Source organism: Stegodyphus dumicola, chromosome 3 (genome assembly GCF_044657685.1).
Source record: "Stegodyphus dumicola isolate Sdum_Otavi_A_Nest chromosome 3, ASM4465768v1".
NCBI lineage: Eukaryota > Metazoa > Arthropoda > Arachnida > Araneae > Eresidae > Stegodyphus > Stegodyphus dumicola.
Window position 1 is genome coordinate 229,004,143 of NC_140770.1, and position 27,453 is coordinate 229,031,595.

At 33.2% G+C, this 27,453-nt stretch overlaps 1 protein-coding gene across 1 annotated transcript in view; it reads right to left on the bottom strand.

Annotated features, from left to right (window-relative positions):
- The window catches only part of Cbl (E3 ubiquitin-protein ligase CBL), a 124,311-nt gene that overhangs the window by 34,632 nt on the left and 62,226 nt on the right, over positions 1 to 27,453 (bottom strand). Inside the window, exons 7-8 of the mRNA XM_085813880.1 lie at positions 26,626 to 26,700; positions 18,307 to 18,449 (exon numbers count right to left, since the gene is read on the bottom strand). Coding sequence (XP_085670006.1) covers positions 18,307 to 18,449; positions 26,626 to 26,700 — 218 coding nt within the window. The remainder of the gene's footprint in view (positions 1 to 18,306; positions 18,450 to 26,625; positions 26,701 to 27,453) is intronic.

The window sequence follows — 27,453 nt, forward strand, 5'->3', positions numbered from 1 at the left end:
GGGCTTAGTTTTTGGCAACTAAATGGACAGCAGAGAAAATTGAGAAATTCCCAATGAGATCCAAACTGAACTATTCAGTATAGTTTAGCAGGAATTACTACTACTGTATTTAACCACCTTTTTTATTTCATCATCCAAAAATCGAGAAAGGAAAGTTATGTGAATAATTTAATTTAAGGACACAGTTACAGTTAGAACATAAGAAATGAAAAGTAATCATAGATAAAGTACAGGTAACTACCATGATATTATTTCTTTGATATTTAAATAAGAATATATACAATGGAACCTCTGTATAAGGCAAATTTGCGATACGAGGAAAGTATGAACAAAAAATTTGTCTATAAATACGAGCACTCACTCAAGTAACGAGAAATGAGCCTGGCTGTTGACGCCATTTCCCGATCCGGTCGAATCGGGGATTTCCCTTGTCAGATTACTACTCAGTGTTCTTTTATATGTTTGTAGGGTTGTGAGTTGTCTTTTTGCAATTAACATGAAAATAATTATTTCACAATGCCTTTCAAGAAGATTGTTGCCTCAGATAGTGCTGCAAAGAAAAAGAAGGAAGCCATTGCTGTTGAAATTAAGAAAGAAATCACAAGCGTAGTGCAAGAGTGATGGAATTGGCGAAGATTTACATTTTTCGACATCAACGACATCGTCAATCTACACTATTCTGAAGAAGAAGGCAGATATTAAGAAACTTGATGTGGCCAAAGGAGTTACCATTACTTCCAAGCACCATCCAAAACTCCTAGAAGATGTTGAGAAGCCGTTGTTGGTGTCGATTAACGAGAAGGAGTCAAAAGGCGATTCGGCGTCGAAAGCTATCATTTGCACTAAGGTTAAGAATCTGCACCTGTACCTTCTCTGAAAACACCAGGTTCGTCGACTGAAGATGAGATGGCGTTTAAGGCAAGCCATAGATGGTTTGAAAAATTTTAAAAAAGAACTGGTGCTCACAGTGTTGTGTGACATGGAGAGGCTGGGAGCTCTAATACAGATGCTGCTGATGAATTTTGGCCAGAGTTCTTACAATATACTTCTAGTGAGAGCTTTCTTTCCCAGTAAGTGTTTAATTACGATATGATGAAACAGGTCTTTTTTGGAAGAAAATGCTTAAGAAGACCTACATCACACAAGAGAAATCTTTGCCTGGCCACAAGCCAATGAAAGATACGCTTACCCTCTTGTAACACAAGTGGAGATTGTAAAATCAAGCTGCTGCTCATCTACTACTCAGAAAATCCATGAGTTTTCTAGAGGGAGAAGGTGCAGAAGAAACAACTGAATATGATGTGGCCGGGCAACAGCAAAGCCTGGGTAACACGGCAATTTTTCATTGAGTTGGTAAATGAGGTTTTTGGTCCCTCAGTGAAGAAATACCTTCACAAAAATTAATTGCCACTCAAGGCTTTGCTTGTCCTTGATAATGAACCTGCACATCTTCCAGGGCTTGAACATGATTTGCTGGAGGAATTTCAGTTCATAAAAGTCAAGTTTATACCTCCCAACACCCCTCCACTTCTCCAGCCTATGGACCAGCAAGTTCTTTCCAACTTTTAAGAATCTGTAGCCTTGTTTCAAAGGTGCTTTGAAGTGACTGCGAATACAAGTCTCGCCCTCAGAAAATTTTGGAAAGATTACTTCAACATCCTAAACTGTTTAAACCTCATTGATAAGGTTTGGGAAGAAGTTTCAGTGAGGACCCTGTATTCAGCATGGAAAAACTGTGGCCTCAGAATATACCTGACTTAGGTTTTGAACCTCAACCTGTGGACAACACAGGGCAGCTAGTGAAAAAAATTTTATCTGTGGGAAAAGATATGTGTCTGGTTGCGGATAAGGCTGATCTGGATGAGTTAGTGGATGAGCATAGTGAAGAACTTACAATGGACTAACTTAGAGCTTCACAAGGAACAGCAGCAAGAGGTGTTAGAAGAGCTTTCATTAGGGGCAGAGAGAACAGGAGATTAGGCCCCCTCTTCCAGTAAGATTAAAGATGTTTTGGCAAAATGAAGAAACATCAAAACTTTCTTTGAAGAAAATCACCCTAATAAAGCAGTGTGTGGCCACACCATGAACTTGTGCATTAAGTTGTTTAACCCTCTCGCTGTGTATCCCACAATTTCCACAGGCAACACAGAAGTAGCAAAATTCGCACAATCCACGATTTTCGCAGGGATGCATATTTTTCGTTTATTTAACTGTGCAACCCACTCTTTTCCCATTCATGGTTTCATTTCGGCTTTTCTGTGATGTTTAGTTATTTAATCAGATCTGGGTTAACAGATGGCATTAGTTGTCCATATTTTTGTGAAATACACAAACATAATTTTTTTTTAAAGCATTTTGCATGCTCTTTTCAAAGCTCAAAGATGTCTGTAGTTGAACTCTCAATCACATGAGACAAACTGCTTGACATTTTGCTAGATATATATATTCCCCAATTACACCAAGAAAGAAACTTGTAGACATTGTGCTGTTTGTTTCTAAAAAAAGAACTGAAACTGGCAAAAAAATTCTCAAAGAAACACGTATTTGGTGCAAAGATGGCGAGATAGGATGCCTCGAGTCTTGTTTAAAGTTTATCATATTACACTTCATTTCTAATAAATGTTTTGTAAATATTTTGCATATTTTCATTAGTATATACATTTAACCATTATATTCATTAGTATATACATTTAACCATTATATTTTGTAAAATAAATCTTAATTTAACCAAGATTATTTTTCAAAACTTTTCTTTTAAATGCTCATTCTTCAGTTTAAACTTTCCGACAACCTTTATTTTACGAGCTAATTCTATACTGGAAAAAAAAAACTCTTTTACAAAAACTTTTTGTATATTTTCATTCTAAAATATATGTAGATTTGAAATATGTAATTAAAAAAATTATGCAATTTTCGAACCTATTTTGATAAAAAAATTACGCAGCAAGAGGGTTAACGATAATAGTAGTTTGAAGAACCACTGATTGTACTCAGTGATATTGTGAAGAGCTGTACAACTATTTTTGTGGAAAATTCCAGATCTCTGAAGTGTTTCTTTTGATAAAATAAATTTTAACCACCTACCATCGCAGCTGTATGCATTCAACAGGGTTCATAGCCACATTTTAGTTAAAAAAACAAGCACCTATAAGCACTTTTCAAGTACATTTTAAGAAAAAAAATAAGCACCTGTCTAATTACATATACAGTAGACTCCCGATTATCCGCACCTGCCGCACAAAGTCGACTTCTTTCTTTTTTTTTTTCTTTTTTTTTTTTTTCAAGCATAAAGCAAGGAAAATAAAATTTTCACAAAACTGAGTGAAACGTTCAATTTGCTAGCATTGTGCTTATTTATAGCAAAAATATCCCAGGCCTTCTCGGAACCTTCCCCTCTTATGAGTACATGGAGGTAAGAAAGTACTTCCTACCTCCATGGATGAGTAAGTGATTTCTTACTCACCCTTGCAGTGTCCGCTCCACTGCCCTCTCTCGTCTTACTTACTGACTGGTCCACTTCTTCTCACTCGCCATTGTTAGTTTAAGTCTGATAGTGTTTGTGAACCGGTTGGAGTTAATTTCTTATCTTTTATTGTGTTCAGTGCTTGTGCGTTTTGGTTTTGTGTTTTTTGTTACAGATTTAAAATGTCAGGAAAACGAAAGAAGGTTGTGTTGACGATTGAGCAAAAACTAGAATGAATTTCCAAAGTAGCAAATGGCGCTACAAGGCAGCAGTTGGAATTGGATTACGGAATATCGGAAACAACAGTGCGTGACATTCTAAAGAAAAGACAAACTGGTGAACTTTGCGTCAATGTCGGACAGTGCTTCCGCAATGAAAACACGAAAAACTATGAAGAGTTCTACCTTTGATGAGCTAGATATGGCATTGACAGAGTGGTTAGCTCAAGTTCGAAAGGAGGGTACTCCTGTAAATGGTCCTATCATTGCGGCGAAGGCAAAAACCTTTTTTGAGTTGTCAGGCCTAAAAGGAAATTTTGATGTGTCTTCTGGCTGGTTGACTCGTTTTAAGCAGCAACATGGAATTCGAGAAATTGGACTTCATGGGGAGAAACTTAGTGGTGACCAACAAGCAGCCGACGATTTCCACCATGAATTTGAAGAATTTGTTTTAAAAGAAGAGCTATCTTTTGAACAAATTTACAATGCCGACGAATCGGGACTTTTGTGGAAATGTCTTCCCACTCACACTTTAGCATTTGAAAGTGAAAGTAAAGCGGCGGGTGATAAAAGCAGCAAGGAAAGGATCTCTATCATGTCTTGCAGTAACGCTACTGGTGGACATAAACTTAAAACTTGTTGTCATTGGAAAATCAAAAACAATATCTTTCAAAGGCACAAGGATAGAAAATTTGCCCGTTGATTACTTTAACCAAAAAAAAAAAAAAAGGGATGGATAAACCGAAACATTTTTTAAGAATGGTTCGAAAAAATCTTTGTTCTTCAAGTGCGTAAAATTCTTAAATCGAAAAACCTGCTTGAAAAAGCTGTGCTATTGATCGAAAACGCATCTTCTCACCCAGCAACAAGCGTGCTAAAGTTTTCTGATGGAAAAATTTTTGCAAAGTTTCTCCCTCCAAATGTTACTGCGCTAATCCAACACATGGACCAAGGAGTCATTGCAACAATGAAGAGAACATACCCAACCAAGCTGCTAATGACCAAAATTGAAGAAGGTTATGATCTGAAAGAGCTTTGGAAACTCTACACAATCTTGGCAGAATCTACGACATTGCATCTGCATGGGACTCAGTGAAACCGTCAACCCTCATAAAATCATCGAGAAAACTCATGCCTAATGTTGGAGCCAACAACAACCTAACCACTTTCAGTTGTGAAGAAGAGAATGAAGATGTAAACACGCCCACAGCAACTCTTGCTGATATGGTGAAAACAGTTCCGGGTGGTGAGAACAACGATACTGAAAACATTAATGAGTTGTTGGAGTGTGACATCAACAAACCTGGCTTCGAACGCTTGACAGATGACGAAATTGTGAAGAAAGCAAGTGGAGAGACCGAGAATGAAGGACAGCGAAGTGAAGGCGAAGAAGAGCCCACTGTGCAGATGCGGAAGACTCACGAAGAGGCTTTGCAACAAGTCAACGGACTGCTGAGCTATTTGGAAGAACAAGACAACATGGAGTTGGCTGAGAAACTTATGCTACGAAAAATGCAATCTCGGATCAAGAGAAAATGCTTCCAAAGCAAGAAGCAAACACAAATGACCGATTTCTTCAAAAAGTTGTAGTTTTACAGTTATGCTTTTGTAATTACATAATACATTACAGTATTAAAACAGTGCATACGTATTAATTTTTCTGTGTATTCTTGACGCCTCTTGTAAGTATACAAAGCACTTTTCTGTTTCATTAACAAAATGCATTTTAGGTTAGTTTTGAGTAATATACTATAATATTAAGCGTTAGTTAAACATTTCCTGCTGTTTATTTTACGTTTTATTGTACATAAATTGATTTTTTGCTATACCCATTTTTAGCTTTTACCGGATTATCCGCGGCGGCCGGGCCACCCAATTCCGCAAATAATCGGGAGTATACTGTACACAACTGCATAACCTTAAAAGAGAAATTAGACTTGTAATTTTAAATATGAGAAATTCAATATTATGAGAGAATGAGAATTACTCAACCATGGAAAACAATTAAATTTTTTTTTTTTAAATTTTAAATAACAGTCCAATTTACAGAACTAGTTTACAGTGAGAAGGGGGAAAACTATCCAAAACTAAATTATATTACAAGATTTAGTGATGGAATTCAAGTTCAAAATAAAGAAAATATATAATAATAAGCCATATTTATTATATTAGCTTGACACCTAAAAAAATACAATTTATTTTTCCAATCCTATTAATATTTAAATAATTTAACTTAAATCAAAATTCTGAACATTTTCTAAATTTTCATCATATAACAGTTTTCCCTTAACATATATTGCAAGCAAAGTAATTTAAGTAAAAATAAGTATTAAAAGAAACTTTTCTGAAATCAGAAGGCGGGAAATTGCTTCACGCAGTCATTCTTTAAAAGTAAAAGCTTAACTAACTGGCACAATCGGAAATTGCCGAATATCTGAAAATTCTGGATAGTCGAACGTAACTGGCAAAAGAGGAAAGGGGGGTAGATTCTAGCCGTTTTTTAGATTTTTCAGCAAAATAATACTTTTGACATTTCAATATGTGAATTATATAAAAAAATAGTCCAATGGAACTGAATAAATCGCTTAGCAAGCACAGTAAAACTGTTTTATCTCTGCGAAATATGGCAAACATTATTGTGCAATATGTATGCTCAATTCTTCCACATGTGTTGTTATGCAATCAGAATCAACAGCTGCTGGTATTTGGACCGTAATGTGTCCATGTGGCATATTTATCATTGAGCAGGACACGTCGCTGCTCCGCGCAATATTCATACTACACTCATATTGATTAATACAGAGATTTACCAATATGAGGTGTTTTTCATTCTAATTTTGAACAGGCTGCATTAAATTTCCGGAATAGAATCATTCTTTGCTTGGATTGGTAGACCGCAGAACTTTTAGTCCTGTTCAATCCAGGTTGGAAAGTGACCAAAAAAAAAAAAAAAAAAACTGTTGCTTGCTTTGCTGTGAACTGTAACAGTTTCAATCAATATTCGAGATTTTGTGGAGAAAGGGGAGAACACTTAATGCATTGGAAAAAAAAAAAAAACTATTAGATTACTTTATTTAACTATTTGATTACTTTCACTTTATTTATGCCATTCTGAATATTATTCCTTACAAAACTAATCTGTGTTAAAACACACCCATTATTTTTGAAGTTTATCTATACTTCAGCAGTTACTGTAAATGTATTATAAATATTCATACATAGGCTTATAATATAAGCCTATGTATGAATTTATTATGATCGGTATGCTTATAATATAAGTGGTATGCTTTACCGATCATAATAAATGCAAATATGAACTGACCACGTGGAATGAGAATGTAAATTATTAAAATCTTGATAGAAATTCAAACGTGTGTAGTACTGGGTGGGAGCAAAAGAATACAGTATTTACCTTAATTTGTACCGCTTTCGCAATTCTTTGACCAATAGAACGACGTGCATCGGCCTGTACTTACGCACAAAGGTTACGTTATGCAGAGTGTTTCAGCCACCAGAGCTCTCTGCCTGTCTGTGAGATATTATTTCGCAATGCGCAGATCGTATGTGCAGCTCGCATTTTGTTCTTGCAAACGCTAATTGTAACTCTGTCGCTTTACTTTGTGCTGTGTTGTGCTCGAAAGTTCAAACTGCCGAATAAAGGTTAATCTACAGTCCACTCGCATTGATGTATTCTTATGTTTGTTTATTAAATTAAATTTAAGATACCGCTACGCTACGTTATTTCTGGTCATCCTACGCCGGAGCTTCAAAGAAAAACTGCGCTTGTGAATAAGAATTCTACGTGTTCATAATGGTGTTGAAAATGCACTTTCGGTTTAGAATTCTCAAGAGTTTCGCAATGGATACAGTGTACGAGGTGACTGAAATAGTTAACGCATTTTAACTGCATTTGGCATTTCGTTATTGCTACTTTATTGTGATTAAAGTATTAGCAAAATCAAGAATTTAGAATATTTTCAAAATCTCAGATATAGGGAAAAAAAAAAAAAAAAAAACGAAAGAAAATTTTGAAAACACAGTTAACAAAATTCATCGAGAGAATAGATTATGATAACTTAGATAATGCTGAAGCTGAATTAATCTTAGAAAAATGTAAAATCTTTAAGGAAGATTTTAAATCTCTATTTATAGAAATTTATACAAATTGTGATGATGATAAAATAGACACTTTCATTGAGGAAGAACAGCCGATTTTAGAGAAAATTGAGGAGGTTCCTTAAACACTGTTCATAAGTTAAAGATTGACAAGCTCGTAAATGCAAATGGCGACAAACCTGTCATACCTGAATCAATCTCTGAAAGTTTAAAGTTACCGAAATTATCAGTACTTACGTATTATCGCAACCAGGTTGGCGCGATTTGTAAGTTTGAGTAAAAAAGTATGAATAGAAAGAAAATGTACATTTATTAATTACAGATAATTTTTAATACAGTTTTTTATATTATTTTGTTTTAAAATATAAAATAGCAATTAAACCCTTCCGGTTTCGAATTTGAATAAGTTGCAGAATTATTTTTTCGGCGGAAATTTTTTGGCTATTGCTTTTAGCACTGATTGAAAACCGTCTTCGCCATTAACAGCTTGAGCTTGGCGCCATATAAATTCGATAAGGTATGAGTCAAGATGATGACGGGCTGTTCCTCTCTGTTTTTTGTTGTGCCATTTGGCTGAGCCCCACATGCGCTCTACATGTTGTGTGTGAACGCCCCGTGTTGGGATCCACAAAGTTATATTTGTGATTAACAGTTCCATGCAGAAGTCCAGCATTTTCGAACTCACTTGTATTCAAACTCATTGTATTTACGAAAAACTACGTATAACACGTAGGTTTGCCGAAGTAGGGTCGCCAAATTTGGCGATTTATGCGAATTTTGGCCTGGTTGCGTTAATAAGTACCAAATTATCTTTACCCACATTTAGCGGAAATTTAACAGAATGGATAACATTTAAAGATTTATTTAATGCTAGTGTTCGCAACAATCCAAATCTTTCTGAAGCTCAAAAATTACAATATTTAAAGAGGTCTTTGAAAATTGATGCTTATCGCATTATTCAGTCAATTCCCATAGCTGATCAAAATTTCAGTATTGCTTGGAATTTACTAGAAGAGAGATTTCCTAATAAAAGAGAACAGATATTTGCTTTTATTGAAAGAATTCTTAACGTTTCACAAATACAAACGGAATCTGCATCATCGATATTAAATTTAGTAGATAACATAAACAAAATAACTCGCTCATTGGAAATATTAGATCAAAGGATAGATAATTTTAGTGATACTTTGTTGACGTATATTACTTTGCAAAAACTTGATGTTTCGACAAAGTTGTGGTGGGAGCGTCAATTAAAAAAAGATGAAATACCAAAGTTGAATGACTTGATCAAATTTCTAAAGAATTACGCTAGAACATTACAGAACAGTAAACCTTTAATTAGTAAAACGCATAAATCAGACAAACCAGTGTATAATAGGGTTACTTCTCTGATTATTAATTCTACTTGCTTATTTTGTAAAGAAGATCATTTTTTTATACAGGTGTTCTAATTTTTTTTAATTTACCAGTGCAAAAACGAATAGAGTTTGTTAAAACTAATAAACTTTGTTTTAATTGCTTGTCTAATGTCCATAAAGTTAAAATGTGTAAGAGTGCAAATACCTGCAAGCATTGTTTTAAGCATCATCATAGCATTTTGCATTTAGAAAATAATTTCAAACCAAAAAATGGCTCTAGATTCCCTTCACCGGAAGCACAAGTGTTTGTTCCAAAATCACAAATTAAACCAGAAAACAGCTTGAGTGAGGTTTCTCCAACTATTTGTGCAAACAACTATGAAAATAACCATTTTGGAGCTCATGCTAATGGTAAACGTAGTCATGTACTTTTGTGTACTGCTTTAACTAAGGTTCAAATTCAAAAAATGAATTCATAAATTGTAGATGTTTACTAGATTCAGGTAGTGAAAAATCATTCATTCATCGAAAAACAGCTATCAATTTAGGATTGAGCATAAAGGATTCAAAGATATTAGTGTCATGCTTAGGTACTTTCAATACAACTACTACTGGAGAAGTTGACTTATTGTTTACACCTCATTTTAATACTAATTACAGAATTTCAACGTCCGCTTACATAATAGTCAAAATTACAAGAAACATTCCAAGTGTAACATTACCTTTGAATTTATATGAAAGTTTCCAAGATTTAACTTTAGCAGATCCTACATTTCATGAAACGGGAGAAATTGATATTTTGCTTGGAGTTAATGTATTCCTTACTTTAATCAATGGCGAGGTAATTAAAAGGGGCAAAAATCTTCCATTTGCATGTTGTTCTAAGTTAGATTGGGTAATTGCTGGAACTACACATTTTGAATTCCCAAACCGTAAGCAGGTTTCAGTCAATACGCTAAACGTAAACACGGAGGAATTAGTTAAATCATTTTGGGATTTGGAACAAAATCCCACATCAAAACCTTTAACTAGAGAGGAAAGATTGTGTGAAAACCATTTCGTGGAAAATCACACCATAGTGAAAATGGTCGTTACTCAGTAAAATTGCCATTCAAGCCTAAAAGAAATGAGTTAGGTAATTCCAGAGCATCAGCCTTTCGCACCTTTCTTAGTCTGGAACAAAAACTAATAAAAACTCCTGAAGTATATCAACAATATAAAGACTTCATGTCCGAATATTTATCACTTGGACACATGGAAGAATTATCCAATGATAATCTAGATAAAGTAAATTTTCATTATTATATACCTCATCATCACGTGCTAAAAGAGTCGAGTCTTACCATAAAACTATGCATTGTTTTCAATGCTAGTGCCAAAACTACATGAGGGATATCGCTTAATGACACACTAATGAATGGTCCCAAGATGCAAGATGACTTATTTACTGTTCTTTTGAGGTTTAGATGCTATCCCATAGCCATTACTAGCGACTTATTGAAAATGTATCGACAAGTTCAAATTCATGATGAAGATCGCGATTACGAAAAAATATTTTGGAGAGATGATCCATCAAAGCCAATTAAAACTTACAGGTTGTGCACAGTTACGTACGGCACTACTTCAACTTCATACCTGGCTACTGGCATACTCAAACAACTAACAATTGACAAAGGAGTTAAATTCCCAAAGGTAGCTGAAATAATACTACACAATTGTTATATTGATGATGTCCTATTTGGTTCAGACACAGTAGAGGACGCAGTAGAGTTAATTTCACAACTGAGCGAACTTTTACAAAAAGGTGGCTTTCAATTGCATAAATGGTGTACAAATGATCGCTCGATTTTGGAAACTTCTTTGGGTGCTCAGAATTCAAACTCTTCATGTACAGTAGTTGATACTAAATCAATAAAATTATTGGGTTTGGAGTGGTATCCAATGCAAGACCAGTTTACTTGTCACTTTGGAAATCTCGAAAACAGAGAGTGTTCTATTAAAAGAATAATTTTATCTTCTATTTCGAAAATCTTTGATCCACTTGGTTGGTTAGCACCCTTTATAGTTGCGGCCAAAATCTTGCTTCAAGATATATGGAAATTACAAATCTCGTGGGATGATTCCTTGCCAGATGAAATCAATCAAAGATGGAAAATCTATTGTGAAGATATCGCAAATCTTGAATGCATTCATATTCCTAGGGGAGTATTATTGCCCAAATCTACAAATGTAGAACTTCATTGTTTCTGTGACGCATCAGAGAAAGCTTACGCTGCAGTGATTTATTTAAAGTCTTCAAATAATTTTTCAGTTTCGGTGCAGCTACTAACATCAAAAACTCGTGTAGCTCCCCTGAAAGTAATTTCTATTTCTTGTTTAGAACTCTGCTCTGCAGTTCTATTAGTGAATTTGGTTCAAGCTGTGCAGAATTCATTGCAAATTTATGTTGACGATACTTACGCATGGAGTGATTCAATGATAGTTTTGTTCTGGATACAATCAGAACCAACACGCTGGCAAACCTTTGTAGCCAACCGCATATCAGAAATTCAATCAGTCTTACCTTCATCACATTGGAATCAGATAAAAGGAAAGGAGAATCCAGCTGATTGTGCATCAAGAATCAACCGTTAAACTCAAATAGTAAGATCCTTTCTTTGAACCCTTTTATCGATAAGAATGGACTTATACGCATCGGAGGAAGATTAAGACAATTCAACATCGCGCAGGACAGAAAATATCCTATTTTGTTGCCCAAGAAACATCACATAACACAGATTATAGTGAATCATTTTCATGAATCCCATCTTCATGCTGGCCCCCTGCTACTACTATCAGTGATTAGAAGAGAATATTGGATAATCCACGATAGGTCAGCTGTAAGACAACTGATTTGGAAATGTGTGAAATGTCATCGTGTACGAGCTAAAACATCTACCCAGATAATGTCTGATTTACCATCGTCTAGAGTCGTTCCGTCAAAGGTTTTCTCCAAAGTTGGAATTGACTACGCCGGGCCATTTCAAGTGAAGCCCAGGCAAGGTCGAGGAGTAAAACCAATGAAATGCTACATTTGTGTATTCGTGTGTTTTACTACAAGAGCTATACATATTGAATTAGTAGGTAATCTAACATCAGAATCATTTATTGCCGCTTTGAAGCGCTTTGTATCTCGAAGAGGAAAACCAATAGAAGTGCATAGCGATTGTGGCACAAATTTTATTGCTGCAGATAAGGAATTGAAAAGAGTAATAAACTCTTTGAATGAAAATGAATTGGTTAATAAATATTGCTCTACTGAAGGTATTAAGTGGATATTTAATCCTTCCGCAGAGACACATTTTGTAGGATTATGGGAAGCTGCAGCCAAATCTACAAAGTTACATCTCAACAGTACCGAACCAAGAGAACCATAGGTGAACAACTTCTAACACAAGAAGAATTTACGACATTGCTAGCTCAAAATGAAGCTTGTTTAAATTCGTGACCTTTGTGTCCAATGTCTGAAGATCCATCAGAATTTTCTGCACTTACGCCAGGCCATTTTTTAATTGGTACCGCGCTAACTGCCTTACCTGAAGAAAGTTTACACAATCAAAAAATTCCTATATTGCAACATTGGAAGCTTGTTGAGAAAATGTTTCAAAGCTTTTGGAAAAGATGGTCCAATGAATACATTTCTAATTTGCAATGACGTTCAAAATGGTTGAAAATGCAACCTAATTTAAAGGTTAATGATTTAGTTATCATAAAGGAAGACACTTTACCCCCGCTACGATGGAAATTAGGAAGAGTGCTGGAAGTTTTTCCTAGCTCAGATAATATTGTGCGTATCGTGAAGATCAAAACTGCTAATGGAGTTTTCAAAAGGCCAATTCACAAACTTAGTGTTTTGCCTATCAATGATTAAGTTTTTTTCCCCTAAAGCATTATAACATTGTACTTTGCTTTAACTATAATTAAGTTCCTGAATTGTATCAAGGCTTCTGTGCATCTGTTTTGAGAATAATTTAGTTTCATTTCATATTATGTTTTCTTGTGAAAATTTTAATGATACATTTTTGCATAATTTAATATTGTTATGATAATTTCATTTTGTAAAAGCTATTTAGTTTGAAATGATGTTTCAACGCCGGGCGGAATGTTTCGGCCACCAGAGCTCTCTGCCTGTCTACGAGATATTATTTCGCAATGAGCAGATCGTATGCGCAGCTCGCAGTTTGTTCTTGCATTCTTGCAAACGCTAATTGTAACTCTGTCGCTTTACTTTGTGCTGTGTTGTGTTCGAAAGTTCAAACTGCCGAATAAAGGTTAATCTACAGTCCACTCGCATTGATGTATTCTTATGTTTATTAATTTAAAGTTAAGATACCGCAACGCTACACAGAGAAATGGTCAAAAAGGGATTTCTGGGAGTATGATTCACCATCTGACGATCCATATAATGAAGAAAAGTTGTTTATTTAGTTTCAGCTTCGGTACAGGGAAAAAATGTGTGTTCGTATTGGGTGGGAGCAAAGGAATACGGAATTTACTGGAATTTCTACCGCTTTCGCAATTCTTTGACCAATAGAACGACGTGCACCTGTCCGTACTTGTGCACAAAGGTTATGTTATGCAGAGAAAGGGGTGAAATGTGATTTCTGGGAATATGACTCACCATCTGACGATCCATATAAGGAAGAAGAGTTGTTTATTTTTATTTTCAGCTTTGGTACAGGGAAAAAATGCGTTTTGGTTTTAAAAAAAAAAAACACTAAAAGCAAAAAATAAGCACTAAAAACAAAAAATAAGTGCTTCAGAGAAAAAGTAAGCACCTATAGGGGCTTTTATTTTTTATCTTTAAATATAAGGACTTATAAGCACTTGTAAGGACCACTACGAACCCTGATTAAATCTATTACAGACTTGTAATGCACACAACAGTTAGAAAGAGTGAACACGGAGCTGACTCAGAAATTAGACTGAATGCCACCTTGTGTTTGCTTTGCTGTGATTGGTTGGTTCTTGTATTAGGTTTTTATAAAGTTCAACAGTTAGAAGGGATATGACATTTCAGTTACCTTGCAAAGGTTTACCTTGGTTAGCAAGTTGAAAAAATCACTATGTGCATGAATCAGGGTTGCCACTCAAGCAGGAGAGAAATTCCCTGACTTTTCCAGGTTTTCCAGGTGTGTTTTAAGAAAATTTCAGTCTATTCACGTAATGCACGTTGGCTGTGCTAAGAGGTAAATTAATTATGGTATTACTTGAAAACACAAAAATTTGCCAATTACATATGACTTATATCCTCAAAGCATTACTATTATAATTATAATAGAAGTTGTTTTCTCCACTGAAGATTGAGATTAGAACTTGCATAATCTGGAATAAAAGAAGGCTTTTTTTGCAGACATTTTGAAGCTAAATGAAAGACAAAAATGCTAAAAAAAAAAGCAATTGAAAGAAATTAGCATTTGTAGCTAAAAGAAACATAAATGAAAGAAATCTTTTTAATGATATTTTAAAAATAAATTCAGGTATTTTATATTTATTTCGCAGCATACATAAACAAAAAAGATGTGCATTAAATTCCGTGATGGTACATCATCATACTGCTAGAGTTAACCTCAGAATTATGCCAGAGAAAATTTCCTGAATGTATTATTTACTATTAATAAATAAATTTGGAGGGAAGAAGCAACATTAAATGATATGAATAGCCTAAAAATAAAGATAATTACTTAAAAATTGAATTAGAATAATCAGCAATATTTTAGCAAATATAGTTATATTACATGGTTAGCCTAGATGACTGATTACTATTTTTTTATTTTACAATGGCAAATAAAGTATTTATTAAAAAGAAAAAAAAAAGGTTTAAAAGATTTTGTGGTAAAATCCTAGTATACGATAAGGTCTTGACACAATTTTGAAAATTGCTGCCAAAACCAAAATGACCTATTTACTGCTCATCATAATGTCACCAAATCCGTGTACACCGTACATGGAGGTTATTCTAACCAAAGAATGTCTATATACAGAAGAAAACGTTCCATAAATGTAATGCTATTACGCTGCTAGAAAGCGGAGGGAAAATTTGCCAAAGGATTTGGCGACGGAACCTGGCGCCAAGAACTTCCCTCTAAGCGATGTATACAGGAAATTGAGGAACACGTGTTAAGAAGAAATGTTCTTTGACAAACAATTTCTACTTTGATTTTTTGCAATAATTTAAAAACGGGTTTTCGTAGTTTTTTTGTTTTTTTTTTTCCCCTGGCTAAAAATAACTAATCCATTAATTAATTTACTTGCGACAAAAAATATTTTCTTTGCCTTTAAAGTTTAAAGAAATTTTAAATGATATTCATTTTATGAACTCTTGATAACGTGACCTTCAAACTTCGACACCGGCTTTGAGTTTTGACGACAGATATTTCGCACATGCGCAGCCGTTTCCCTCTATGTTGGAACAGAGCCACTTCGGTTGCAGAGTTTTCCTTCTTAACAATACATATTCTTTGATACTAACCTCCTTGGTACCGTATATTAGGATTAAACTGATTTCGTTTTATACGAGAATAAGTATTTTGCTTAGTTCAACATGCACTGCACATGCGCATGCGATTCTACTGGAAACCAAAGTTGCTGGAAACTTGCTTTGCCTTTCTAAAAAACAATCTAATTGGAGCTGCGAAAATTGGCTATATGTCATCTGCCCGAATGACGCACACGCGATACACAATTCGGCAAGAAAGTGATCACTTCCAACATCGGCGCAAAACTCAGAATCGCTATATGAAATTCCCTGACTTTTCCAGATTTTGACAAAAATATTTAAATTCTCTGAAATTTTTGGTCAATTTTCAAATTCCCTGACTTTTCCCAGTTTTCCAGGTACTGTGGCAAACCTGATGAATCCATTTTAAAATTTAGGGGAATACATTCTCAGAATGCTGTGAGGAAAGAGAAAATTATGCAAATATTAAGAATATTTTCAGAAACCGGTGCTAAAAAGCTAGGGGTAAAGTAAGTGAGGAAATATGGTATTTCTCTCTCTGATTTAAGTCAAAAATTGACATTCATACAATTTCAATTCTTTGAAAAAAATTATAAAACTGAAAGGTTTCAGGTTTTAATGGTCACCTAAAACAGTTTTTTGCAGTTTTTTACAACCTCGCTGAACTCGCAGTTTATCAATCATTTGCCCGAATCAAACTCCCAGTTTTAATCACTCAGCCACTGATAGGACTGATAGATAAAGAGAAAACTATGAAATTTAACAGAAATTTTAATTTTCATTCCTATTTCTTTGACAGCTTTTTATATCTGTCACTGTGAAGAGCATTTTAAAATCATACAGTGATGAGACACTAGCAATTTCAGAAAATATCATGAAAAATTTTTAATGCATTAAACTGAAGTTATATTCCAAAGAAGCATTTTCTTTATGCTACAAATATTTATCCACAAATAAAATATTCAATTATAAATTCCCATTTTATCTCTAAATGTCACAAAAGTAATGAGACACTAATAGCACTGCAAACAAAACCATCAGTAATAAAGGCAACATGATGCATTTTATGGCATATTGTGCACTGAAACACAGTAGGTAATACCTGAAAAAATCATCTTTTAAATTGTTTCAATATTTTATTATGACGGTTTATTTTACTCAATACAATAACAAGTGTTCAATCACTTTCTTGATATGATTTCCAAAACACAGAAAATATTTGATTTTGGGCAAAAAATATTTAGGAATGAACATTGAGTAAATAAATACTTCAAAGGGAAACATATTATACAATTTCATCTTACTGCATTTAAAAGTTTTGACACCATTTTTTTGGAAATCGCAAATGACAATTTACGCTTGTGAGACAAAGTAAAGAGCATTCATCAGCTGTAGCACTAAATCATCTGCTACATGGATCAGTAGCATACAGTAATAATTGAACTGCTTACAAAATCATATATTTTTAATTTCTTCACTGTACTTGAAACACATGTATTCTCAAGCATCCTTAAATTTTTACAAAGTGACAGTAAAACTTGAAATTTAATATTTGCATGCTACTGACTCAATAAGTGCTTCTCCAAACTCTTATAAAGCTACAAAACAAAACTGTAACTGCTGCTGATTGAAATGAAATAATACACACAGGCCAAATATTACGTGACCTCATTAATGTTTTTGAATTCTGATCATGCAATGCCCTATCCACTCTTTTCCTTCATGAAGGAAGAAATTATTTTGGGAATTTAAAATGAAAAGGACATAAATGTGAATCATATAGAATTTAGCGAAATCTGCACATTCTGTCAAAGAAAATTAGCATGTTATTTGTTAAAACAAAATCTGCTTAAAATTAAGACATAAATCTTACTACAAACAAACAGAGAAAATGAAATATTATAAAAAGAAAGATAATAGAATTGCTAATGAAAATTTAGATGATATTAAGCTATTATAAAATGAAAAAACATTCCATATTTATAGAAAAGGAAGGTTTGGCAAACAGTCAGCATATCTTTAACTTTTCATCTGCCATCTCTTCATATATAGATGTTTAACAACTGATGTTCCATATCTTAGATCAATGTTTCCCAAACATTTTAGCCTCAAATCCCACATGCATCTATTTGCAACTCGCAGGGATACACAAGCATGTAATTATTCTGTTGGGGGAGAGTGGAAAGCAAAAAGAGAGATTTTTAGAAGAAAACACTGTAATAGTCAAATAATAATGAATAAGCTTATATAAACACTGAAAATCAACTAATAAATTACACATTAATTCATAATTATAGGTACATATAAACAACTGTTCGTTACAAGAAGAAGCACTCCAAAACAGTTTTAAGACCCACAAAAAAATTTTTTGTCACCCATAGTTTGAGAATAAGTGCTCTAAATAACAGAACTTTTAGTACATGGGTTTATAGAGTCTGATACGGTTCACAAAGCAGGAAACACAAAAAATCAGCTATGTGCTGCGAATTTGAATTCCGGATCTTTCCTCCCAGATTCCTGACCAGCTAGGCATATTACCACTTGTACAACAAAGGCATATAGTAGAAAATGCAGAATATCCATTATTAATTAAAACATGTTATTCCTATTTATAGGGAATTCAATAATAGGGAGGGAAAAAGCTAAGCATACCGAGGAGATGAACTAGGAGATTGCCCTGGAGTACCAGTGGGAGAGGCATGTCGAGGTGGAACTGGAGGCGGAGCAGCATTAGGTGGTCTCCTTGAAGACTGTGGAGAGGCTTTTGGCGAAACCATAGGTGAACGACTATTAGACTGAAAATATGCATAATAATGAATTATTTATTATTATTATGATGATTATGGTTAATATAATATAATGCTGTAACTAATAATACTCAAACTCTCAAAACAACTTTAAATTTAGAATGTCATATTTCATCATTAAAAAATGTTATCAGATTGGTTGGTCAATCATGTTATTTATCTAGCACAAAACCTGTAAAGTCTGTCCTTTACCAAACACAAACATTTAAAGTCCATGCGTATATATATATACATGCTTATAATAACAGGGAGTATAGAGTAAAATCAGTTAAAATTCCCAGTGTAAAAAATTTGGAGGGAGGAGTAACAATTATGAAAAAACACAATATCTACAGGTACAGGTTGAAATGTAATAGGGCACCCGATGTTTCATATAAGTAAATGGGTATAGCCCTATTACACTTTTATTTTTATTAATTTAGACTGTAATAGATAAATAATAGTTTACAGTCAGTGCCTTTGCATTTACAAACTTTGAAGTCATTTCCAGAATTTTGGTAGCACAAATTTTGTTACAAACACAACTTTTTTTTTCCTTTAAAGTTAGCAGAATTTTGTCATAATATATAATTAGTCATATTAGATCTTTAGGATCAGGTTTATAATAGATCTTTCTTTTTTTCATAGTTCATTATTTGTAATATATACAGTACAAAGTCTTTAATCCGGACCTCAAAGCTACAAACTTTCTGCACATGCGCGTTTAATGTATAACAGACGGTATAAGCTAGGCTAAAATTATCTAATTATCTAGTTCAGTTAATGTTGCAGATTGCATTGTTCCTTAATATTCTAATTGGATCTGGTTTATTATTTTTTGCAGACTGTTAGAGCAATTTTATAAAAAGTAAGCTTGAACTTTCGATTATGTCAAAAAGAGTTTCAGATTCTGGAGCTGCCAAAGGATCTACATAGCAAGAGCATGCTTCGATGTACCGCTTCTGATAGTGAAGAAAGCGACAGAGAGGTTATTGAAAATGAAAAAGTTTCGATTGACAAGTTAGTCGGTATTCTCGACACAGCAATTACAGGACTTGAACAGCGGAACTGAACAAGAAAGTATGTCTGTTTATAGAATTAAAGAGAAAGTATTAGCACAAAAAGTGAAGCAACTTAAACAACTTACACTGAAAGAAGTGTTTAATAAAGTAAAAAAATAAATATTAAGACTTTTTTTTTTTTTTTTTTTTTGTAAATTTTGATACCCTTTAGATCATAATTGCTCTTTATTTCATAAATTACGGTTTCATATTTTTAATTTTATAATTTCTGCATGCCATCTTACCAGATTTAAATTGATGATCTATAATCTGGAATCGGCGAACTCCCGACGAGTCCGGATTAAAGACTTTGTACTGTACTTGTATATTCATGATTCGTAATAGTAAAATTTATTTGTAGTTCGTAATAGGAGTATTAATAGTTAATCTGTGAGGTTATAATTATTGGGTAACTGAGCTGTATTTAATTAATTAGCACAAAGTTTTCTCCTCTGGATGAAAGGTATATCATGCTATTTTTCCGTTTTCTTTCTGAAATTCTTATTCTTGATTGCAAATTTAAGAAAAGCATTTGCGTTTCAGGTATGTAAATGATCTAGTTAAGGGACAGGTATTTATATAATGATTAGGATCTCCCCTATCCCCACATATGCATCAATCTGAAGTAGAAAACACAATATTTACAACAACACAATATCTACAGGAGGATTCCTCAAAAAAAAATGTACAAAACATATATAGAAGAGACCAAAATAAGTAGATTTTGTAATACAATACACAAATGAAAAATGCACATTGAGGTGGTACACAGCAATGTAAAATAACATTTAAAAACATTCTGGTGCTGTAAATGATTTTCTGCAGACATTTTGAATAGCATGCATTGCTAGATGATTGAATTTTGCCTATGGAGCTGCAGATGAAAACAGAGCAGCTGCTCAAAGGAGGTACTTGGGTATTGTTATATGTACTTCCTTTAGGTAGCTGCTCAGTTTCAGCTGCAGCTCCACAGATAAAATGCATGCTGGAAAACATGGCAATGTATAGAAGCTAAAATTTAAATAGGGGAATGATAAGATGAAAATTCATGCAACAGAATTCTTATCAACAGGTGATATACATGCAATCTATACTGTCTCAACATGCCATTTTTGCAAACAAATTCCATCAGAAAATCTACTTTAGATCCCCTGAACATTTTTGCCATATACTTTCTAAATACCCTATATATAAACACACATACATATTGATAAAATGATAAGCTAATACATTCATTATAAGAAATTACATCATTAAAGCAATAAATGTGAAACAATGCTTTAAAATAAAGCACGATATGCCAAAATACATTGAGTTATAAATACCAAATTGAAACATAACGTGAAATCTGACATCCTTTCAGAAGATGAGCGAGGTTTTATATTAAAAATCACAATCTAATAAAATTTCACAGTTTAAAATACATGTAATTTATGACATTGATTCTTAAACGATATTAGGATAATTACATTTTAAAAGCTACAAAACATAAATGTTTTGTAACAACAGCACACAACAAATTATTTATGCGTCTTTTTAATTTGAAGCCTTCCCAGACATTTTGGCTAATTTATATCAATATCCTTCTCTTTAAGCCTTTTTTCTAACAACAAGAAATTTGTTTAAATACAGAAACCAATGTTCCAATTCACCCTTGCAGTTTTTTTTTTTTTTTTTTTTTTTTTTTAAGCAATAAACAGCATACTGTCCACAATGCTCTTTTTCTATGGGATTCGGACATGCACGGCTTGCAAAATTATGAGCTGGGAATCTCAAATAGTTGAAGAAGAACTAGATTTTCCAAGTGTACCAGGTTATAAAATTCAAATAATCCAAAACAGCTACATTATTCATAATATTTCAGGTTATTCCTGAGTTGCCAAGAAAAGAAAATGTAGCAGGAACTAGTGGAATATTCTTTATATCTATTTTGTACCATTATTAAAACATTCAGGATAGTTATTGAATCATTTTCAGATTCATCAATATGTGTGGATAAGTCTTAGAAAAAAACAATTTGTTTCAATATTTTATCTTCAAAATAACTAAAATCACTTTCATTATCAAAAATATCATCAGTAACATGTTCCATCACTCACTGAACACTTCCTGCAAGCCATAGCTTGAATATAAAAGATGAAAATGCTAACAGTGAGAGCACTTGCAAAATCAGTTAATAAAGTCTACATTAATACAAATATTTAGGTGCAAAAAATGCCATCTGTTGATCAAAACATCACTCAATGTCTAAATGCAGTAGAAAGTGCATTATTGGCGATTAAACAGAATGAAAAACTAAATTCTCATGAAAATCGCAAGATGAACCCCTTTGTTATTTTTATGTTGCTTGTGTAAATCATAGGATAAGCTGTCACAGGGTTAAAACTCCTGATATTTTCAGCTAACTTCAAAATTATCTCAGAATTTTCAAAGACTTAAAGACGGTTGGGAAAAATATTGTAGTTCCTCAAAAATAAGATCTAATCAGATAAGAAGTCCATAAAAATGTTTTTTAAGGATGTTCGTAATAAAGGCCCCAGTTACGATCATCACCCAGACAGATGCTACACTTATTCTTCAATGACCAACTGGAATGCAGATACAGCATGCCGTTTCACTTGATGATGAACAAACAAGATTGTGACCAATTAGAATTTCAGAATTCAATATGTTACGAATTATAACAGATGTACTTAATGCACTTATGTGAAGTAAAAATTTTCTGAATTTTGTGCCTGCAGTTTTTTGCCATTTTTGAATGATCCGTCATTCTTAATGCTTTTTGTAGCCATGCCTATACCTTAAATTTTCAACAAACATTTGATTTAATAACAGATTTAAAGGGAATAATATTTTGATGATTAAAGAATAATAATGCAAAATAAAAAAAAATATTTTGTTCAGTATAAGAAAGGAACTGTGAAAATGATGCTCCATGTCAAAAATCTTACTGCTTTTGCTAAAAGAAGAAATTGGGTCTCTGACAGTCTGAAAATGGCGATCAAAGTATAACCTCAGTCAACAGGTGGACTTGAGAAATACTAAGAAGCACAGACATGGAGCAGGTTGGCAACCATTACTTGCTGGTTGAAAAACATCCATCTGCAAATGGATTGTTTGACAGATAAGCAAAGATTTTTGTTTGCAAAGCTGATATTCAAACATTTGGCCTTGTAATGATATCACAATTATACATACCCCCAAAAGAACACAGAACATCACAAGAATGGTTTAATAGCTTTCTTCAGCGATATGAACTGTTTTTTTAGGAGATTGACAACAGAGTTCAGTCTGGGAGACAGTGAAATTATTAAACACGAATTTGCATTCAGATCTTTTGATGGCAATCGACTCTCCTAATTACCAACTCTCTTACATTATTGCTATAGGTGAAACTCAAGTGTTATAGGTAAAGTACCTCAAATGATAATTGATAATACAAGTCATTTGTCAATCTACTTTCTCTCCACTGGTTATGAAAGGGCATATGTGTTACCTGTATTTTGCCAATTCACCTGGACTAAAAGAAAGCACCAACAATAATCATCACTAAAAACAAAAAAGATAAGAGTGAATGTATTTTAAGCATTTTTATTCTTAAAATATTGTGTAAACAGTTAGCTAGACTTAGCTGAAAAATCTATGGGGAAAATTACATGAGGGGGGAAACAGGCAAGTAAATACAGTATTTGAACATGGAAAGTCGGCTGATTTAATGCTATCACTTGCTCTGCATGGTCAAAGAGATCACCATGGTCAGAGAGGTACGCTAACGTGGGATTTAAATATCGCTACTTTAAAGACATAAAGAACTTCCATGCACAAGGAAAGATAGATCAAATACTGATTTCCATAGGCCCAACTGCCCATCTCTAGACTCTTAATAAGACAATAAACAAATCATTTAAAAAACTACTATATTTACTTGTATATTTTTCTCCCTGTTTCTACTAATTTTACCACTTATAAATCAGGAGGAGGAAAACATTTGGTATATCATATTTTCTGAAGAGAGGGCTTAAATGATAAACACAGCACATTAAAAAGCACGTATAAGCACATACCAATTATGTGAAATTATTAATATTATTGCATCATATATTTCAAAGGACTTATACATTTCGAAAATAATTTTACACAAAATACTTTTCCAAACTGCGCATACACTTTACATTATTACCATCAACAAGAAGTTTCTAAACCATATGCTGAAAAATCTATGGGAAAATTACATGAGGGGGGAGGCAATTTGTACCTTGACTATTTGACTTCTAATACATTATAGTACCTTGATTAATTTATATGCAACTTAACTAATATTAGTTACAGGATACATTTTAAGGTGCATATATGTGTAATAAAAATACCAAGACTATTATTTTTGAACGGATATTTATGATTTGATTGCTTGGAGGATTAAAAAAAGTAGTGAAAGTCATGAGTTATATATAAGTAAACAGCCTTTATGATTCTTTTGATCCTTAGGGTGCAACATCAAGAAAATTTGGTATGAAATGAATAAATTATCAAATAGTGGAAAAAGAGCATGTATTAGAAAGTATATTGAAATTAAAATATACTTGTGGGTTTTAAGAAAATCAGCAAGAGGGATACATTGCCAAGTGCAAATGATCTGACTGTTAAATATTTTAATGATACTCTTAAGTGATATAATTGATTTTTGGAAAGATAAATATAAAATGATACTGTGCCAGAAGGTAAAAATGAAAAATGACTGTTCTAATTTCATATAATGATAATTGAAATTGGTATCTATCAAAAGGAAATAAATAAAAAATTGTTTAATCTGCATAAGTGAATTTTTGTAGTTTTTTTAAAAGTAAAACCATTACTTCATCTCTTCAGAAATTTCTGGCAGAATAATTTTTCCCCTTCCATTTTTATAAGTAATTTTTTTCTTGATATAACCATTAACTTGGTTGAAATCATTATCATATTTTACATCTGGCATACATCTGCTTTGTTTTTCTAGGGGATACTTTTTTGGGCCTAATTCTTTGACTTACATGCTGGAATTTGGGGAAGATTAATCACTCAGTTTGAAGAATCTTTTTATCCCAAATCAAAGAAATAAGACTACATATGAATTTTCCCTTTCCATAAGACAGAAAAATGTGAAGTGCAAAATAAATTCTGATAAAATTAAGACTCTATACTGAACAGAAAACGACTTGATTAACAAGGCTCAATTAGAATCTAATGCCATAAGATTTGAAGGCCCCAAATCATCTTTAATTCCACCAAATCATATTCCCTCTCCATCCTAAAAGTGAAGACTGAAAGACCTTAAAGAATGTTGTGCTAGGGCTCCAGATTACCTTAACTGAGTACAGCTGATCACAAAAAATATTTAACCCTTTGAATTTTTTTACCTTGGAGTCCATTTATTTGAAAATGGATTGGGTACACATTTATTATTATTATTATTATTATTATTTTTGTGCACTTGGAGAATATTTAATTTTGTGGGCAAGTAAGAACAGTAGATTTTATGCAAGAATCAATTTATTTTGTATTATTCATTATATGTACTTTTCTACATAATACTGAAATAACTTTAGGCAGTGAGTATTACAACGTACTTTTAAACTAATAAACTCTGGTTAAAAAAGATAGCAAATTATCAATAATTTTGAAGCATTGTGATACTTTTCTAAACAGGTTGGCAAATGCAGTGGTACTTTGCATTCTTTGCACTGCCAGGTAGTATCCTTCCTTAACTTGGTGTTGACGTATCAGAACGTCATGTGCAAACAAATGCATGACATACTGATATGTCAAATGTAGCCAAAGGGTTAATCCAATGTGATATTGGACCAAATAACATTAAAAAAGAAATATTAGGTACTTAAATTAATTCTTGCCGTTTGTTGAATAGAAAACACATGTCTATTTTAATAGAATGGTAAAAGGTAATTTACTGAAGGTAGGCTACTACCTTTTCCCCTTCTTCGGGTAACAAATGGATTCCAAGATAAAAAAATTCAAGCTCTTTTGAAGTGATGCACTCATGGAGCCAGTTTTCAAGATTGCTATAAGATATGAAATGTTGTTCAGAAAGGCTATGCTGCATAAATGTAAAAAATGGTAATTGGAGGAGATTTCTGGTGAATATGGCGGGTGGAGTAAGACATCACACTGAAGTCTGTGTTTGTCTTTTTAAGTGCATGATTCAAATACAGTAACTGTGCTTATAAGCATTTAACATTCATTGTCTGATCCAAATGCAGCAGCTCGTGGTACACGATACTGACTTGATCTCACCAAATACACAACGTAATCTTCTTGCCAATAATTTCCAGTTTTGGCATTGATGATTCATCGTGACATGCCCATGATTTCTTGTGCTTCTGATTGTCATAACGAATTAACTTTTCATCACCAGTTATTATGTGATGCAAAAATGGCTTGTTTTTGCCTTTGAAGCAACACTTCACAAATTGTTAAGCATTTTGTAACGTCTCTTTCTGTAATTTCATAAACAATTTCTAAATTATCATCATTGCTTTTCAATACTTACTAGTTAACACATGTCCATTTGGTGTTTCAGACAGCTGCATAAGTAGAGATGGAACTTCTGCCATTAATGGCTCTTTAACTGCCCATGGTCAAACTTTTGTCACTGACCAGGACACATTTTGTCACTCATCTCAAAATCTTGTCTCAAGAAATCATCAAAAAACAATCTCTGCACATTGTTTCCAACAAAGCATGCTCTCCATACATTTTCACTAGCAAACAATAACTTTCTGTGGCAGATTTCTTGAGATAAAAATAGAGAATAACACCTCCCACAAATATTTTTTTGTAGGTACAAAACCGAACATGATCAAAAGCACTAAATAGGTATGTTTTTTCACTACACCCAAGTCACACACAGATCTGAAAGCCTAATGTTTCTACTGTTAAACATATCTTATGTTGCTGACCACTATGCTGCACTAATGCAACTACTGCCCTCTCTGTCTCAACAGCGAGAATTAATTCAAGCTCTTAATACTAACAAAACCTCCAATATAAATTGTAAACAAACTTTTAGTACTAACTTAACCATATATTATTAACAATAATAATACTTTGCACATAATTATTTATATACTTACACGACTCCCATCAGAAGCATCAGCTCGAGGTGATAATGCTAGAGCTTGAAGACAAGAAGTCCATGTATTTGGATCCTTAAAAAGTATGAAATTAGGAAATGCTACATACTAAAGACATTTAAACTTTAAAATTGTATCATACATAATTATAGTTGTAAGTTTATGATGCTTTGAACAAAATTTTACATAACACTGCACACCTAACTATTCAAACCACAAATTTTTATTACAATTAATAATAAAGCATAACATCTGCAATAGAGTTGAGAAGTTTTAACATAATTATATTTATATGTTGGAATATAATTTCTTAAAACATAAATTAATAAAATCATATCTAACATATATTGATTCTTAAGCAATTACGTAAAACAATTATTGTTTTTATAATAAATTCTCTTAGCAAATAAAGAAAAATTTACAACCATCTTTTGATTCCAGATTTCATAAAAATGCTACAAATATTTAATTTTAATGAATACAAATGCATCTTCAAAACAGTAAACCAGAGATATTTTTAACGCCTCTAAAAGCGTATTTCACGCATTGAAAATCGGAAATACGCTTTAAAAAACTAGCCAGGCGTATTTTCACGCACTGAATTTTTAACAAAGGTTTCGCTTAAAATATGCATAGCGCCCGATCAAAATCAACAAGTAATATTTTTTTTTCTACTCAAAACACCACCAACATTTTCACCAGACTTCTCTGCGACAAAGAATATAGGAGCGGCACTGCACGCCGCCGTGCTTACTCATCAATCACGGCCAGAGGGTAAAAGAAAGAAGCTGACTAATGAAATTGACGTTTCATTGTATACTTTCTAGC